Source organism: Elgaria multicarinata, chromosome 10 (assembly GCF_023053635.1).
Source record: "Elgaria multicarinata webbii isolate HBS135686 ecotype San Diego chromosome 10, rElgMul1.1.pri, whole genome shotgun sequence".
Classification (NCBI taxonomy): Eukaryota; Metazoa; Chordata; class Lepidosauria; order Squamata; family Anguidae; genus Elgaria; species Elgaria multicarinata.
Genome location: NC_086180.1, coordinates 92,530,657 through 92,544,563, shown reverse-complemented (window position 1 = coordinate 92,544,563; position 13,907 = coordinate 92,530,657). Strand labels below are relative to the sequence as shown.

The following is a 13,907-nucleotide window of genomic DNA, read 5'->3' as shown; positions in this document are numbered from 1 at the left end:
TTTCTGAGCTAATAGGTTCCCATTTCCTTCTGCCTTCCCTCATAGAGTTTGCTTTTCACAGCTCTCCTCTGCATTCTTTCCAGCTTGCAATATCATTTTTAAGCAGAGAAGGTGTGAGACTGCAAAGGAAGGCCTCCTCCTCAAAACGTCTGGCCCCCTTTCAAGCTGGATCCAGCCCCCTTGAAGTGTGGTTCACACTTTCCCCCCACTGTTTCGACCCCTCTGCCAGGTCCTCTGCAAGTGTTAGAAAAAAGAGGCTTGCCTTGGGTAGGGGCAGAGGCTGATGGCCTGGGCTGGCTTCACTACCACATCAAAGAAGCCCACAAGGCCTCTCCTTACTGGAAAATTACACCCAAATGCCTGTTTCTTCTGGGGACCATGGGGCATGTAGTTTTTAAACCATAAGCCCCATGATCTGCATGTTGTTTTTAGCAGAGGAGAGGTCTTGTGGCCTTGTGTGGGAGTGAGCCCTTCCCTTTTCCTGTTTCCCCCTCCCCCTTCTCTAAAGTAGAGGGCTTTTGCTTCAGGAAGTTGTGGAAGGGGACCTGGCACCCCTCTGAGCTTTGGGGGCATTCCTGTTGAATAACCCTCTATATTCTTTGAGCATTAGGTAGGAACCTCAAAAAGAAAAAGAAAAAGTCCAGATAGTTGTGGGTGTGGGTGGGAGTGGGAGTTTGCGCATTCCTAGAGCCAGGATAGCATAGAGCTTAGAGCGCTGAACCAGGAGGGCCATTTCCCTACTCAGCCATGGATCCCTTTGGGTGATCTTGGGCTACTCTCGGCCTCTCAGTCTAACCTCCTCATAGTGTTGTGGAGATAGAAATAGGGAGGGGTGGCAGGAAACCATGTTCTGAAACAAACTACAAGAGTGTTGCCATTTTTTGCCACAGCATTAGTTGGCTAATCATGTGCATGTCATTAATTACTACAAACCTGAAACCCCTCTTTGAAGGGCTGCTTCCTGCTGAGCTTAGCCGTAGTTGTACATTTGGTTGTTTCCTTTGTGGAACACACCGTATGTTGCTTCTTGTTGAATTTTAGATTCCAGGTCTCCCATTTTTAGCAGTATCCGTTTGAATACTTTCCCTAGCCACTAAAGCGTTTTCCATTTTTAAAATGCATTTACCATCCAACCATGTGTTAAATATACTGCATATTATTTCGTCCAAGTCACTGATGAAGAAGACATTGAACTGCAGTGGGCCTCCAGCCTCTCAAACTGCACTGGGTTCCTCTTCCCATTCTGATGCTGGTCTATATATCACTTCATATAAATCACTGATGGTCATTTTTCAAGCTTTCCTATAATGATAGCATGTGAAAATATATCAAAAGCTAGCCACTGCCTGACGCTACACTGCCATAGAATGAAGTTGGCTATTATCACAACGGGAAGTTTATAAATAGCTGCCAATGTGGTGTCAAAAGCAGGCATAGCCCAGGGCATCACCATTGGTAGCTAACCAAAGCTGACTAAAAATTGGAACTGCTACAAGCTGCAAGGGTCTAAATCACACTACGTAAAACAGTTTTCATTCTGCTCAGATTGTGTTAGTTGATTTAAGCCAGTCATTCATTCCTGCCAATTTTACTGTTTGCTAATAATAATTTTTCATTTCTTCAACCAAGAATAATGGAAAAAAGCATGATTTCATAGAATCATAGAATAGTGGAGTTGGAAGGGGCCTATAAGGCCAATGAGTCCAACCTCCTGGAAAACAAAACTTTTGTAGTGTTGTCCTTCCAGCAAATGTCAGTGGAAATTCTTCTTTCATGGACTTTAGATCATTTGGTTACTGAGAAATTTGCTGTCTCTGATTTAGTGGACACTCCTGGGTTTTTCCCCTCTCCTACCTTCACTTGATACACTCACAGGAACTGATATTCTCTTGCTCTTGGTTCTGGTTTCAGATATACACTCTATTAATTGGCAGTTCTCTTTTCATCGCAGTCATAAATACTCTCACATTAAATCTTTGTGATACAAGCTGGGCAGGCATTGATTCCATTGTTTAGAACAATTTCTAGACCTGTTTGCTTGTCCCTGTGTGGTTTGTACCAATATACAAGCATGTCATATTGCAGAAATGATCTTATGAGACTGTGTCTCTTAATGCTCTTATGCTCTCCTTCCAAGTGGAAAAGTAACATTTCTTATTAGCTATTTTTTCTGAATGTTTTACACTATCACACACTTTTCATCTAGACACAGCAAACACGGAGAGAAAAATGACTCTAAAAAAGATCCTATGACAAAATTCGAATGAGTTCTAAAAGTATGTGTTGATGAGTATTAGGGTGTCTTCTTCTATGCTTGAAGTTAGCTACAGTTTCAACCCAAACTAAATCAGTGCTTAAATTTTTATCCATCAGGGTGTTACATCGTTGCTGTCTTACTCAGAGCAGGCAGTTGTTGTGCACTGAAATCTACACTGGAAATGTTTGCATTCTAATAATGGCTTGGAGACTCTCAAGACTCTTCTCAGCTCAAATCTTTGATGGCTTAAACTATAGAATGTTGTTACACTTCAGACCTTCCATCAGGCTAAATGCAGCCCATGTGGAAGCAGCCCTCCAGCGTCTTGATAAACCTCTTTTCACTTTCTGCCTGTGGCTGTGGCTGCATACTTGGCTGCTGACGGCAGCTGCATTTAGTTTGGAAGGTGATGCTTTGTTCAGTGGATGCTCCTGGACCCATCTCTGTCACTGGAGACCCAGGGGTCCTCGGTGGCCCGGAGCTCCCATTATCAACTTCAGTTGGTACACCAGCTACACCCATTCCTGGATCGGGATGGCCTTGCCACGGTCATTCATGCGCTGGTAACCTCACGATTAGACTACTGCAACGCGCTCTATGCGGGGATACCCATGGGTGAGGTTCAGAAGTTGCAGCTTGTGCAGAACACAGCAGCTAGGGTGTGTTCTGCACATGGGGACGCCTAGCTCTGCCCACATAAAACCAGTGTTAAAAGAACTGCACTGGCTGCTTGTTAGCTACCGAGCCACGTACAAGGTTATGCTATTATCTTATAAAGCCTTAAACAACTTGGGACCAGGATACCTAGCAGACCGCCTTCCCTTGTGACATTTACTGTCACAAATGTCACACCCAGGTGACATTTACAACCTTCAGAAGAGGCCCTACTGGCCATTCTGAGATGACGAGAATGCCGCCATGAAGAACCTTGGCAGCCAAGAACCTTGTAGCGGCCCCCACCCTCTGGAAAACCCTCCCTTGTGTGGTTCAGGAGGCGGAAAATGTAATATCTTTTAAACACCTCCTAAAATATATATATTTTTAGACAAGCCTTGCCTGGACTGTAACATACTCTTTATTTTAAGTTTTAAGTATGAATCTGGAGTGTTATATTATGTTTTTAATTGTAAACTGCCCAGAGAGCCTAGGCTGTTACACAGTATAAGTATGAAATAAATAAATTTAAATAAATAAATAAATTGGTACACAGACCCCTTCCAAAAGGAAGCTCCACTCTTCCCATTCTTTCTGAGAGAGAATGTATGACCGTGATGGTTGAAACAACAAATAGGATAGAGGAACAGGAGCAACCCAAGGAGGGGAAGGAGGAGGTGGAGGCAGGCAAAGGGCATGGCCAAGGTGACGGGACATGCCCCTAGGCAAAGGAGCTGCTTTTTAAACTTCAAAGCCAGCGAGTGGAGCCCTGATCTGGGTTGCGATTTCTGTGTGTGGGTAAGAGAGGTTTGAACCTTCTCACCTAGCCACTCCCACCCCCATGCTCCCATCACATGGGACTTAACTGCCAAATCAAAGCTGCTATCCTTCCACATCTTATTTCAGTCAAAACCAGTGTGAATAAACTTTTGCATTATTAGTTAGGCAATTTTCTAGAAAGGAAAAGTTTCATTGCTGTGAGTATTTTGTAGGTTTGTGAAAGTAAATGAAGGGTTTTATTTTCACCTAACTTTCTGTTGCCCCCTAGCTGGTACTCAGACTCTTGGTACCAGTAGCTGCACCTCCCTGCCCCAACACACAAGCCTTGCATCTACATTCAGGCATGATTACATCCCTTTCTTCAAAGGTAAGGTCCAGGAATGGCATTTGTGATGTGGTAACTGTAGACATCTCCAAGTGTGTTTTGTTGTTGTGTGTGCATGGCCCTCTAATGAGTACATTTTCTCTAACTTTTGTGAGTACCTTCGTGATATAGATTTTAGATTTTTCTTTAATGGGTGTTGAATATTCACTGAAGGGAAAATTGTGTAACTTTTTAAATGACACTATATTATTTCAAACATGTTTATTTCATTATTCCTATTTTGGTAAAACTAAGGTATAAATCCCATCGAAGTAATGAGTGGTGGTGTTATCAGCTATCGACCCAGGATTTTTATTGGCAATTGGGGAGATAGCCAGTCCTGAACATTGATGGCCATCATCAACTGATGATGCAGATTTTTTCCAGTTCATGAAAGTGTCAGCCAACATGGCCAATGGTAAGGGTGGTCGAAAACATCGGGAGGGCAGCTGGTTGCCTACCCCTGCCATAGGCAATTTGCCATAAAAATTCTAGTGTCTTCTTTGTAGAAAACTCCTATTTGTCCATTTGAGCCCCTTCCTCAGATTGGCATGTTTTTCAATGTGGAGACTATCATGAGACCTTGTCCACACATTTAGGATAGTATCTCCTATTAAACTGTTGTTTGAGTTGCATCTTACCTTGCTATTTTGAGTGTTCAGAGATACCTGCTGTTTCTGTGGGTAGGAACCCTAATTCCTTTCTGTGTTTAGAAAATAACCATCCAAGAGACAGATTCTGATTTCAAAGGGCAGGATTCAACAGGGCCACTGCACTTACACACTGGATGTAGCACTAGTGTAAGCGATCTCTAGCGCAACGACAATAGCATAAGCTTGTGCAACGGGTTTCCCCAGAAAACCTGTTGCACCACTTTACCACAAGCACGTCTACATGAAGGGTTTGCCCCAGTGTGGCTTCACAGTAGCGTCACGTCATCTACATGACATAGCCTCCATTGCGAAGCCATCCAGGGGCAAACCCTGGAAACGCCGCTCCTGAAAAGTCGGGCTGCCCCACGCCTCTAAAAAGGTAAAACAAAAAACAAAAAAGTGGGGGGGAGGAGAGGTTCAGTGCCATTCCCTCCCTTTTTAAAAACATTTTATGATCTCTATATGCAGAGCTCTACAGAAACAAATAATAAAAATAAATGTGGGTGGGTGGAGAGGAACAGGCAGCCAGAGCAAGGAGACGCTGCTCGGTCCCTCTCGTGTCCTCCCCTGCTGCCTCGTTCCTTTCTCCCGTTTTTATAAAAGAGCTTATAAAATTAAAACAAAGGGGGCGATCAGGCAGCCAGAAGGAAGAGACGTGTTCAGTCCCTCTCGCGTCCTCCTCTGCTGCCTCATTCGCCCCCCCCCCCGTTTTTTCTCTTATATTAATCTCTGGAGCTCTGCAGGTAGAGCTCATTAAATTAAAAGGTGGGGGGAGGAATAGCACAGCGGCCTCATTGGATACTGCCACAAGTAATGTCCCAAGTAAAGTGGAACGGTTTAGGCTTTTTATTTATTTATTTTAAAAAACCCAATAACAGTGTGTGGGAGCTTTCTTTAGAGCTTAATCACAACTATGTCCTTGCACTCAAAAGTAATTGGATATGAATGTTACAAAGCAGGAGTGGGCAGACTCCAGGCTGGTATGATTCTTTTAACTAGAAATGTGGAATCCACCAAATGTAGTCACAAAATGCAACAGTTTCTGCATTTTTCTGTACTTTCTGCATTCCCTTGAACATGAGTGTGTACAATTCCACTCCACCCGTGTGTGTATGTGTGTGTGTGTGTGTGTGTGTGTGTGTGTGTGTGTATATATATATATATATATATATATATATATGCTTGGAACTGAGGATAATACTTCATGCATCTGATGAAGTAGACTGTAGTTCATGAAAGCGTGATCAATTTGTTAGCCCTTAAGGTGCTACCTGCTTCTGTTGTTGTAGGCTGCCATCACACCAGGCTTTTTATCCTGCAACTTACATGGGCTTTTGCAAGATTATGGGCAGACATATGCTTTGTCTTAATTTGTCTGCAAGTTCTATACATTGCATTATACAGCCACTAGATGGCACTGTCAATAGCACAACTCTATCATTATACACAGCTGGTATATTGGATTAATACTCCTTGCCGCATTATCTTCAATCTTTTAAAAAGTGGGATAAAAGTAAAAATGTGCAGGGGACACCCTAGAAGTTGACAACATTGTGTAAAGACACACAAATGTCTGTGAGTGTCCAATCACTAGCATGCAATAAAAACCTTGTGTAGAAATGCTCATAGTCACAAAGTAGTGGTTCAGACACCAGAGCCAATCACAATTGCTGTTGCATCCTATAATCCAGTTCTGGGAAGCCTCCTCCCCGCCCAAGGACTGCATTCCCTCAGAATAGTCTATCACAGACCACATACCAGCAGGTGCTGGGGCAAGAAACAAAAGGGGGCAAGGGAGAGCTACTCCACATGCCTTGTCAATATCATCACCACTCCACATTATTTTTTTCTCTGTGTTTCTATCTCATATACCCTAAATGTCTCACACACATACCACCAGGTTCTCTGCATTCCATTAATTTATTCCCCCATGCATATTATATTCAGAAGTAAATCCCACCCCCTTCTCCCTCCACATGTTCACATGTGAATCTGAGGATGTCCCTGCCATTAAGCAGAGCGAGGCAGCTGGCTCAGGCAGCAGATGGGGGTGGGGGCGGCAGCAGCAGCAGCTCACCCAGCTATTCTTGCTGAGCCCCATCTGTTCCCCTCTAAACTAAAGTTGCCTCAGGAGTAGTGGTGGATGTTAATTTGCTCCTGTTTAGCTCCAGGACCTACAACCAATTGGGTTTGAGATACGGTCGAAAGGAGCATCAAAGCAGCGGCACACTGCCTTGCGCTGCCCCGCACTGCAGACCCGATGTCGTGAAGACAAGGGCCAAGGGTCCAGCATCGGGGAACACAATCATTTTTTGTTACCTGTGCCTCTTCTCAAACATTGTTTGTGCTTCTTGTTGTGGCTTTTCAACCCAGCAGGCATTGCGTAAGGTCAGCCTCCCTTATCAGAGCACAACACAAGCTGCTTAGCAAAGCCTCCCCCCTCCCCACCCCCACTTTTGATGGGTGTCTGCGCGTTTGTCTGCTGTCCTCTCCCTTACTTGGGGCGTCTTCAGAGGGGGCGTTTTCTCCTGCAATTTACTGCTTCTTCCTGTTGCCCACCCCTCTGGTGTAGTAGCCCCTCGCCAGTCTCGGCATGAAATGAAACACTTCCTCACAAGTTCAGAAGTCTCTGTCTTTGGAGACGCCCCCCCCCGCCCCCGCCCGCCCATGCAAGTCAGTATTGTCCCTGTAAAAGCAACAGTAACATTGGGAGAGGGGAGTGTGTTGAAGGGGGGATTGAATAGAAAGGGTTAAAAGTTTTCCGAGAGGCGCGTGCAGAGCAGCCCCCGTCCCGTTGCTAAGCGCTGATTCTTCGCAAGTTCAGAAGTCCGCATCTTCAGAGGTCCGCCTCCCACAACTGCAAATCAGCATTGTCCCCGTAAGAGCGTCTTTGCAGCTCTGACCAGGCTTCCCAGCCATGCGATTTCCCTCCCCTCGGAAAACACTCTAACAGTAACAGTAACCCTTGAGTTGGGAGTTAAATGGAAACGGGTTGCATCTGCTCACCACCATCCCCTCCCCACGGCCCCTCTGCTGAAGCATTCCTGAAATATGGAACCGAGCAGGAGCAGAGGGATGGGGAGGGGGGAGACTCACTCCCAACTGACCCTCGTCAGGACTGAAGTCAAAGCTGTACCGCCCAACACCCGCCCACGCAAAGCAGGCCATAGAGCGATGGAAGGGTTACACAGGGAAACGATGGCGGTTTCATTGCATGACGGCTAAAATACCGTACTTTCCCTATAGCAAAGAGCTCCATCAGACGAGCGTTTTATTGCAGGCTTGTTACTGGGCACTCGCAGATTTTCATGAGTCCCCCTCGCGACGCCAGCTGCCCCCCACCCCTTCTGGCCTTTTTCACGCAACAAAAAAACACCCTAGGAAATCTGGCTTATTTTTAGAGATGGAACTTGCTGCTATCCCCTGCTGTGTGCAGCAGAAACCGCAGGATCAAAATGGCCCACTGAATGGGTCATGTGCACCTTTTTTATTTCCTCTTTCGAAAAAGGAAATATTGAGGGACAAATATACAGGCAGAGAAGCACCTGTAAGAAAACGTAATTTCCCCCCACGTTACCCTCCAAATGACAGGCAAAAAGGTGGGGAAGACATGAGACAACTGCATGGTGATGGTGTTGTGTAAAGCTTGTGGAAAAACCAGTGACCAAACCGTGATGATCGCATGAAAGTAAAGCCCATCTGAAGATGCCCTTGTTGTCAGAAGCTCTGCAAGATACGACTTGCTGTGTTATTTTTGTCATAAAGCCCTTTGTTGAAGGTGGTTGCATTCTTCCCCACTCCACCCCACCCCATCCCTTTTTTCAAAATCCCTTTTCCCCCCAGAGTCTCAGAGGTCCAGCACACCAGCATTTTATCCCACTCTCATCCTGCCCGGTTTGTCATTTTGAAACATGATGTCGTGCCTGTTCTGCAGTCACTTTGTCTCTTCCCCTCCATTTTCCATCTCTTTCTAGGGTGGGGAAAGTGTGATTTATTTTCTCCACGTGAAATAAAAGTGCCCTTCCGTCCCCATGTATTGCCGTCCTCAAGCTGTGTTGCTTTTGTTGGGGGTGGTCCTGCTGACGAAAGAAGAGGGCGGAGCAGTTCTCCTCCAGCTTGCTTAGTCTGTTGTTCAAACGAATGTACTTGTGCTGAGCTGGTCGAACAAACTTTTGCTGCTCCAACCCCACCTTCATTGCCTGCAGCAATGGCACCCAGTCAATTAAACACGGAATCTGTCAAACACTAGACAACAAAACCAGAGCGGGGAGGGGAGGAAGGTGCCCACGTCCATCACCTGACAAGAACCAATGAACTGAAGGGGGAAGGAAGAGTGGGGTGGGCACAATAGTGGGTGAGCAAACGTGTGAAAAGAAAGTTCACTGGTACAGCAGCAATGGTGAAAGGGACCAGCACTTGCTGTGCTAATGAAACAGAGGTCAAAATCACGGGTGCATACCAGGAAAAAGAAGTAGGTGTGATGGAGCTCTCAGAGGTATTATAATACCATAACATTAATTGGCATAGAATCATAATTTTAGGGTCGTCTTGCCCATGGGCCAGGGGTCTGGAATATGAGTCTGGGGTCTTTTAGGAGGTCTCCTTGTAGATTTCCCCAAAATCATTCCTTCCAGATCAAATTAGCCATCTGCGGTTTGGAGTAGCCTTTTCAAACTTCTGTTATCAAATTATTTGACCCTCTCAGTGCCACTATCCCATCTCCCATGTTGAAGTAAAGATTCCACTGCCAGTCTCCCTGGCATCTGTGCAGGGAATGGGAAAGGGGGACCATAAGAAAGCAAAGTGTCTTAGGCCGCCCTTGTGTGAATCCACGCAGCAGCCTCCCTGGGGCAAACCCTGTTTTCTGGGGAAGTAAGGAGGATACGTACTGGGCAGGAAGCAGCAGGTAGGCTGGGCTTTGGCTGAGCTCTCTTTCACCTGTGTTTGAATGGAGCTGGATACATCAGGGAGGTAGGACAGAGGTGAGACCACTGTGATAGTAAGGGAGATTTAAAGCTACCCACCACTCCCCCCCCCCTAAATTTCACTTGGGGCTAAAAAGGGAGGAAAGCTCAACTGGAGGGGTTTCTCTCTTCTTTTAGCCCCCACATATGGGAGGAATTTATTTATTTATTATTTATTTATTTTATTACATTTATATACCGCCCCACAGCCGAAGCTCTCTGGGCGGTTTACAACATTAAAAATAGTAAACATTAAAAGTACACTTTTTAAAAAAACAACAACATAAAAACAGTATAAAAACAGTATCCATTTAAAAACAGCAATTGGTGGGAAAGGGGCTGGATGAGAAGGTTAAATGTCCCTGGCCATGTGCATTGGTCCTTATCCAGATGGGGGGCCACTTGCCCACTTGCAAGTAAAAAAGAATCGTTTTCCTTCTATGTATTTAGTCACTAGGTTAAAATTCTCGCAAGTACGGAAAAGCAAGCTCAGTATTCATGGATATGAGATACAGTCTTTTTGACATTTACTAAAAAAACCTGACTATGTGTTTATAAAAATGAAGTAATAAATTAGGCATAATTAATTGCAAGTTCCAGAATGGGAAGGAATACTATTGGTATCTAAATTCTTATTTTTACAATTCTGAACAGTAGTTTTCAAACTTCCTACCTTCTGGGAATCCTTACTATATTGCCTTATCTGTCAAGGAACCCCTACCAAGGGTCACACTACAAACTAAATTATCAGCATAGCATATAGTTGAGGCTTACCTTTTGACTCATAGAATCATAGAATAGCAGAGTTGGAAGGGGCCTACAAGGCCATCGAGTCCAACCCCAGCTCAATGCAGGAATCCACCCTAAAGCATCCCTGACAGATGGCTGTCCAGCTGCCTCTTGAATGCCTCTAGTGTGGGAGAGCCCACAACCTCCCTAGGTAACTGATTCCACCGTCGCACTGCACTAACAGTTAGGAAGTTTTTCCTGATGTCCAGCCGGAATCTGTCTTCCTTCAACTTGAGCCCGTTATTCCGTGTCCTGCACTCTGGGAGGATCGAGAAGAGATCCTGGCCCTCCTCTGTGTGACAACCTTTTAAGTATTTGAAGAGTGCTATCACGTCTCCCCTCAATCTTCTCTTCTCCAGGCTAAACATGCCCAGTTCTTTCAGTCTCTCTTCATAGGGCTTTGTTTCTAGACCTCTGATCATCCTGGTTGCCCTCTTCTGAACACGCCCCAGCTTGTCTGCGTCCTTCTTGAATTGTGGAGCCCAGAACTGGACACAATACTCTAGATTAGGCCTAACCAGGGCCGAATAGGGAGGAACCAGTACCTCACGTGATTTGGAAGCTATACTTCTATTAATGCAGCCCAAAATAGCATTTGCCTTTCTTGCAGCCATATCGCACTGTTGGCTCCTATTCAGCTTGTGATCTACAACAATTCCAAGATCCTTCTCGTTTGTAGTATTGCTGAGCCAAGTGTCCCCCATCTTGTAACTGTGCATTTGGTTTCTATTCCCTAAATGTAGAACTTGGCATTTATCCCTATTAAATTTCATTCTGTTGTTTTCAGCCCAGCACTCCAGCCTATCAAGATCACTTTGAAGTTTGTTTCTGTCTTCCAGGGTATTAGCTATCCCACCCAATTTTGTGTCATCTGCAAATTTGATCAGCGTTCCCTGCACCTCCTCGTCCAAATCATTAAATAAAAATGTTGAAGAGCACTGGGCCCAGGACTGAGCCCTGCGGCACCCCACTTGTTGCCTCTCCCCAGTTTGAGAAGGTTCCATTGATAAGTACTCTTTGAGTCCGATTCTGTAGCCAACTGTGGATCCACCTAATAGTTGTTCCATCTAGCCCACTTTTAGCTAGTTTGTTAATCAGAATATCATGTGGTACTTTGTCAAAAGCTTTGCTGAAGTCAAGATATACGACGTCTACAGCATTCCCACAGTCCACAAGGGAGGTTATCCTATCAAAAAATGAGATCAAATTAGTCTGACAGGATTTGTTCCTGACAAATCCATGTTGGCTTCTAGTAGTAATCACTGCATTGATTTCAAGGTGTTTACAGATTGACTTCTTTATAATCTGCTCCAGAATTTTCCCAGGGATGGATGTCAGACTGACTGGTCTGTAGTTCCCAGGTTCCTCCTTTTTGCCCTTTTTGAAGATAGGGACAACGTTAGCCCTCCTCCAGTCGTCCGGCACCTCACCCGTCTTCCATGATTTTGCAAAGATAATAGACAAAGGTTCTGAGAGTTCTTCTGCTAGCTCCTTCATTACTCTTGGATGCAGTTCATCGGGCCCTGGAGATTTAAACTCATTCAAGGAAATCAGGTGTTCTTTGACCATTTGTTTATCAATCTCAAACTGCAATCCTGCCCCCTCAACTTCTGCTTCACTTTTTCTAGGGGGGTCATAGACCCGCTTTTGGGAGAAGACTGAGGCAAAGTAGGAATTGAGCACTTCAGCCTTTTCTTTGTCCTCTGTCATCAATTTGCCATCCTCATTAAGCAGTTGAACCACCATTTCTTTCCTCTGTCTTTTACTACTCACATATCTGAAGAAAGCCTTTTTATTGCTTTTAGCATCCCTCGCTAATCTCAGCTCATTCACAGCTTTAGCCTTCCTGACGCCATTTCGGCACTTCTGCGCCACTTGTCTGTACTCTTCTTTTGTAGCCTGGCCTTCCTTCCACTTCCTATATGTATCCCTTTTTGTTTTCAGGTCATCTCTAAGCTTTTTGTGGAGCCACATTGGTTTCCTCTGTTGTCTTCTATCTTTTCTCCTTGTTGGAATTGTTTGTAACTGTGCCTTTAAAATTTCCTTTTTTAAATACTCCCACCCATCCTGCACTCCTTTTCTCATTAGGCTCCCTTGCCACGGGACCTTACTTATTATAGTTCTGAGTTTATTAAAATCAGCTTTCCTAAAATCCAGAGTACGTGTATGGCTACGCTCGACTTTTGTCTCCTTCATAATCAAGAATTCAAGTATGACGTGGTCACTTTCCCCCAGAGTTCCCGTAACTGCCACTTTATCCACTAAGTCATCCCTATTGGTCAATAACAAGTCAAGGATTGCCAATCCTCTAGTTCCTTCCACCACTTTCTGTAGGAGAAAGTTATCACCCATACATGCCAGGAATTTCTTGGAAGGGCCGCTTTTGGCAGTAATGGTCTCCCAACAGATATCAGGGTAATTGAAGTCCCCCATCACTACTACATCACACTTCCTTGAAACACTGGCAATTTGTTTCTCAAAAGTTTCGTCCCTGTCTTCTCCTTGATTGGGTGGTCGGTAGTAGACTCCGATTATCATATTCTTTTTATTCCTAGCCCCATTTATTTTAATCCAGACGCTCTCGACGGGGCTCCCAATCTCATCCGCCTGTATTTCTGTACAGGGATAGGTATTTTTAACATATAGTGCAACTCCATCTCCCTTTCTATTTCTTCTGTTCTTTTTGAACAAGTTATATCCTTCAATTGCTATATTCCAGTCATGGGAGTCATCCCACCAAGTTTCAGTTATACCTATCAAGTCGTATTTGCCTTCATGTAATAAGAGTTCAAGTTCATTCTGTTTGTTTCCCATGCTCTGGGCATTAGTATATAGACATCAAAGACCATGTGTTTTATAGTCTGGCTTTGTTCCTACCTTGTTGCAGACACTATTTTGGGACACTGTTGGAGCTGTTCTCTGTACTGTGGTGCACTGGCCTTCATCCATTGTTGCCTCAAAATTTACGTCTCCCACCCCCGTAAGATTCAGTTTAAAGCCCTCCTGATGAAGTTCTTCATGCTGTGGCCGAACTCATTCTTTCCAGCCCTTGTGAGGTGCAACCCATCCCTTGCCAGCAGTCCATGTTCCAAGTAGCGTAGCCCGTGGTCCCAGAATCCAAAACTCTCACGACGGCACCACCTTCGAAGCCAGTCGTTCATCCGGAGTATTTTTCTTTCCCTTTCTAATCCTCTTCCAAGAACCGGGAGGATGGATGAGAAAACTACCTGGGCCCCAAAGTTCTTCAGTTTCCTTCCCAGAACTTCAAAGTCTGAAATGATTTCTTCATAGCTCTGCTTGGTGACATCATTTGTTCCCACATGGATGAGAAGAAAGGGGTATGTGTCCGTGGGCTTTATGAGCTTCGGTAACCCTTCAATCACATCTCTAATCTGTGCTCCAGGGAGACAGCACACCTGGCGAGTCCATGGGTCTTCACGACATAC

At 44.9% G+C, this 13,907-nt stretch overlaps 1 protein-coding gene across 3 annotated transcripts in view; it reads left to right on the top strand.

Moving 5' to 3' along the window:
• ABLIM2 (actin binding LIM protein family member 2) overlaps nucleotides 1-13,907 on the top strand; it is a 105,085-nt gene that overhangs the window by 55,240 nt on the left and 35,938 nt on the right. For all 3 annotated transcript variants that reach the window (XM_063135741.1, XM_063135740.1, XM_063135739.1), the window contains exon 12: nucleotides 3,960-4,058. In XM_063135741.1, the coding sequence (XP_062991811.1) occupies nucleotides 3,960-4,058 (99 nt within the window). The remainder of the gene's footprint in view (nucleotides 1-3,959; nucleotides 4,059-13,907) is intronic.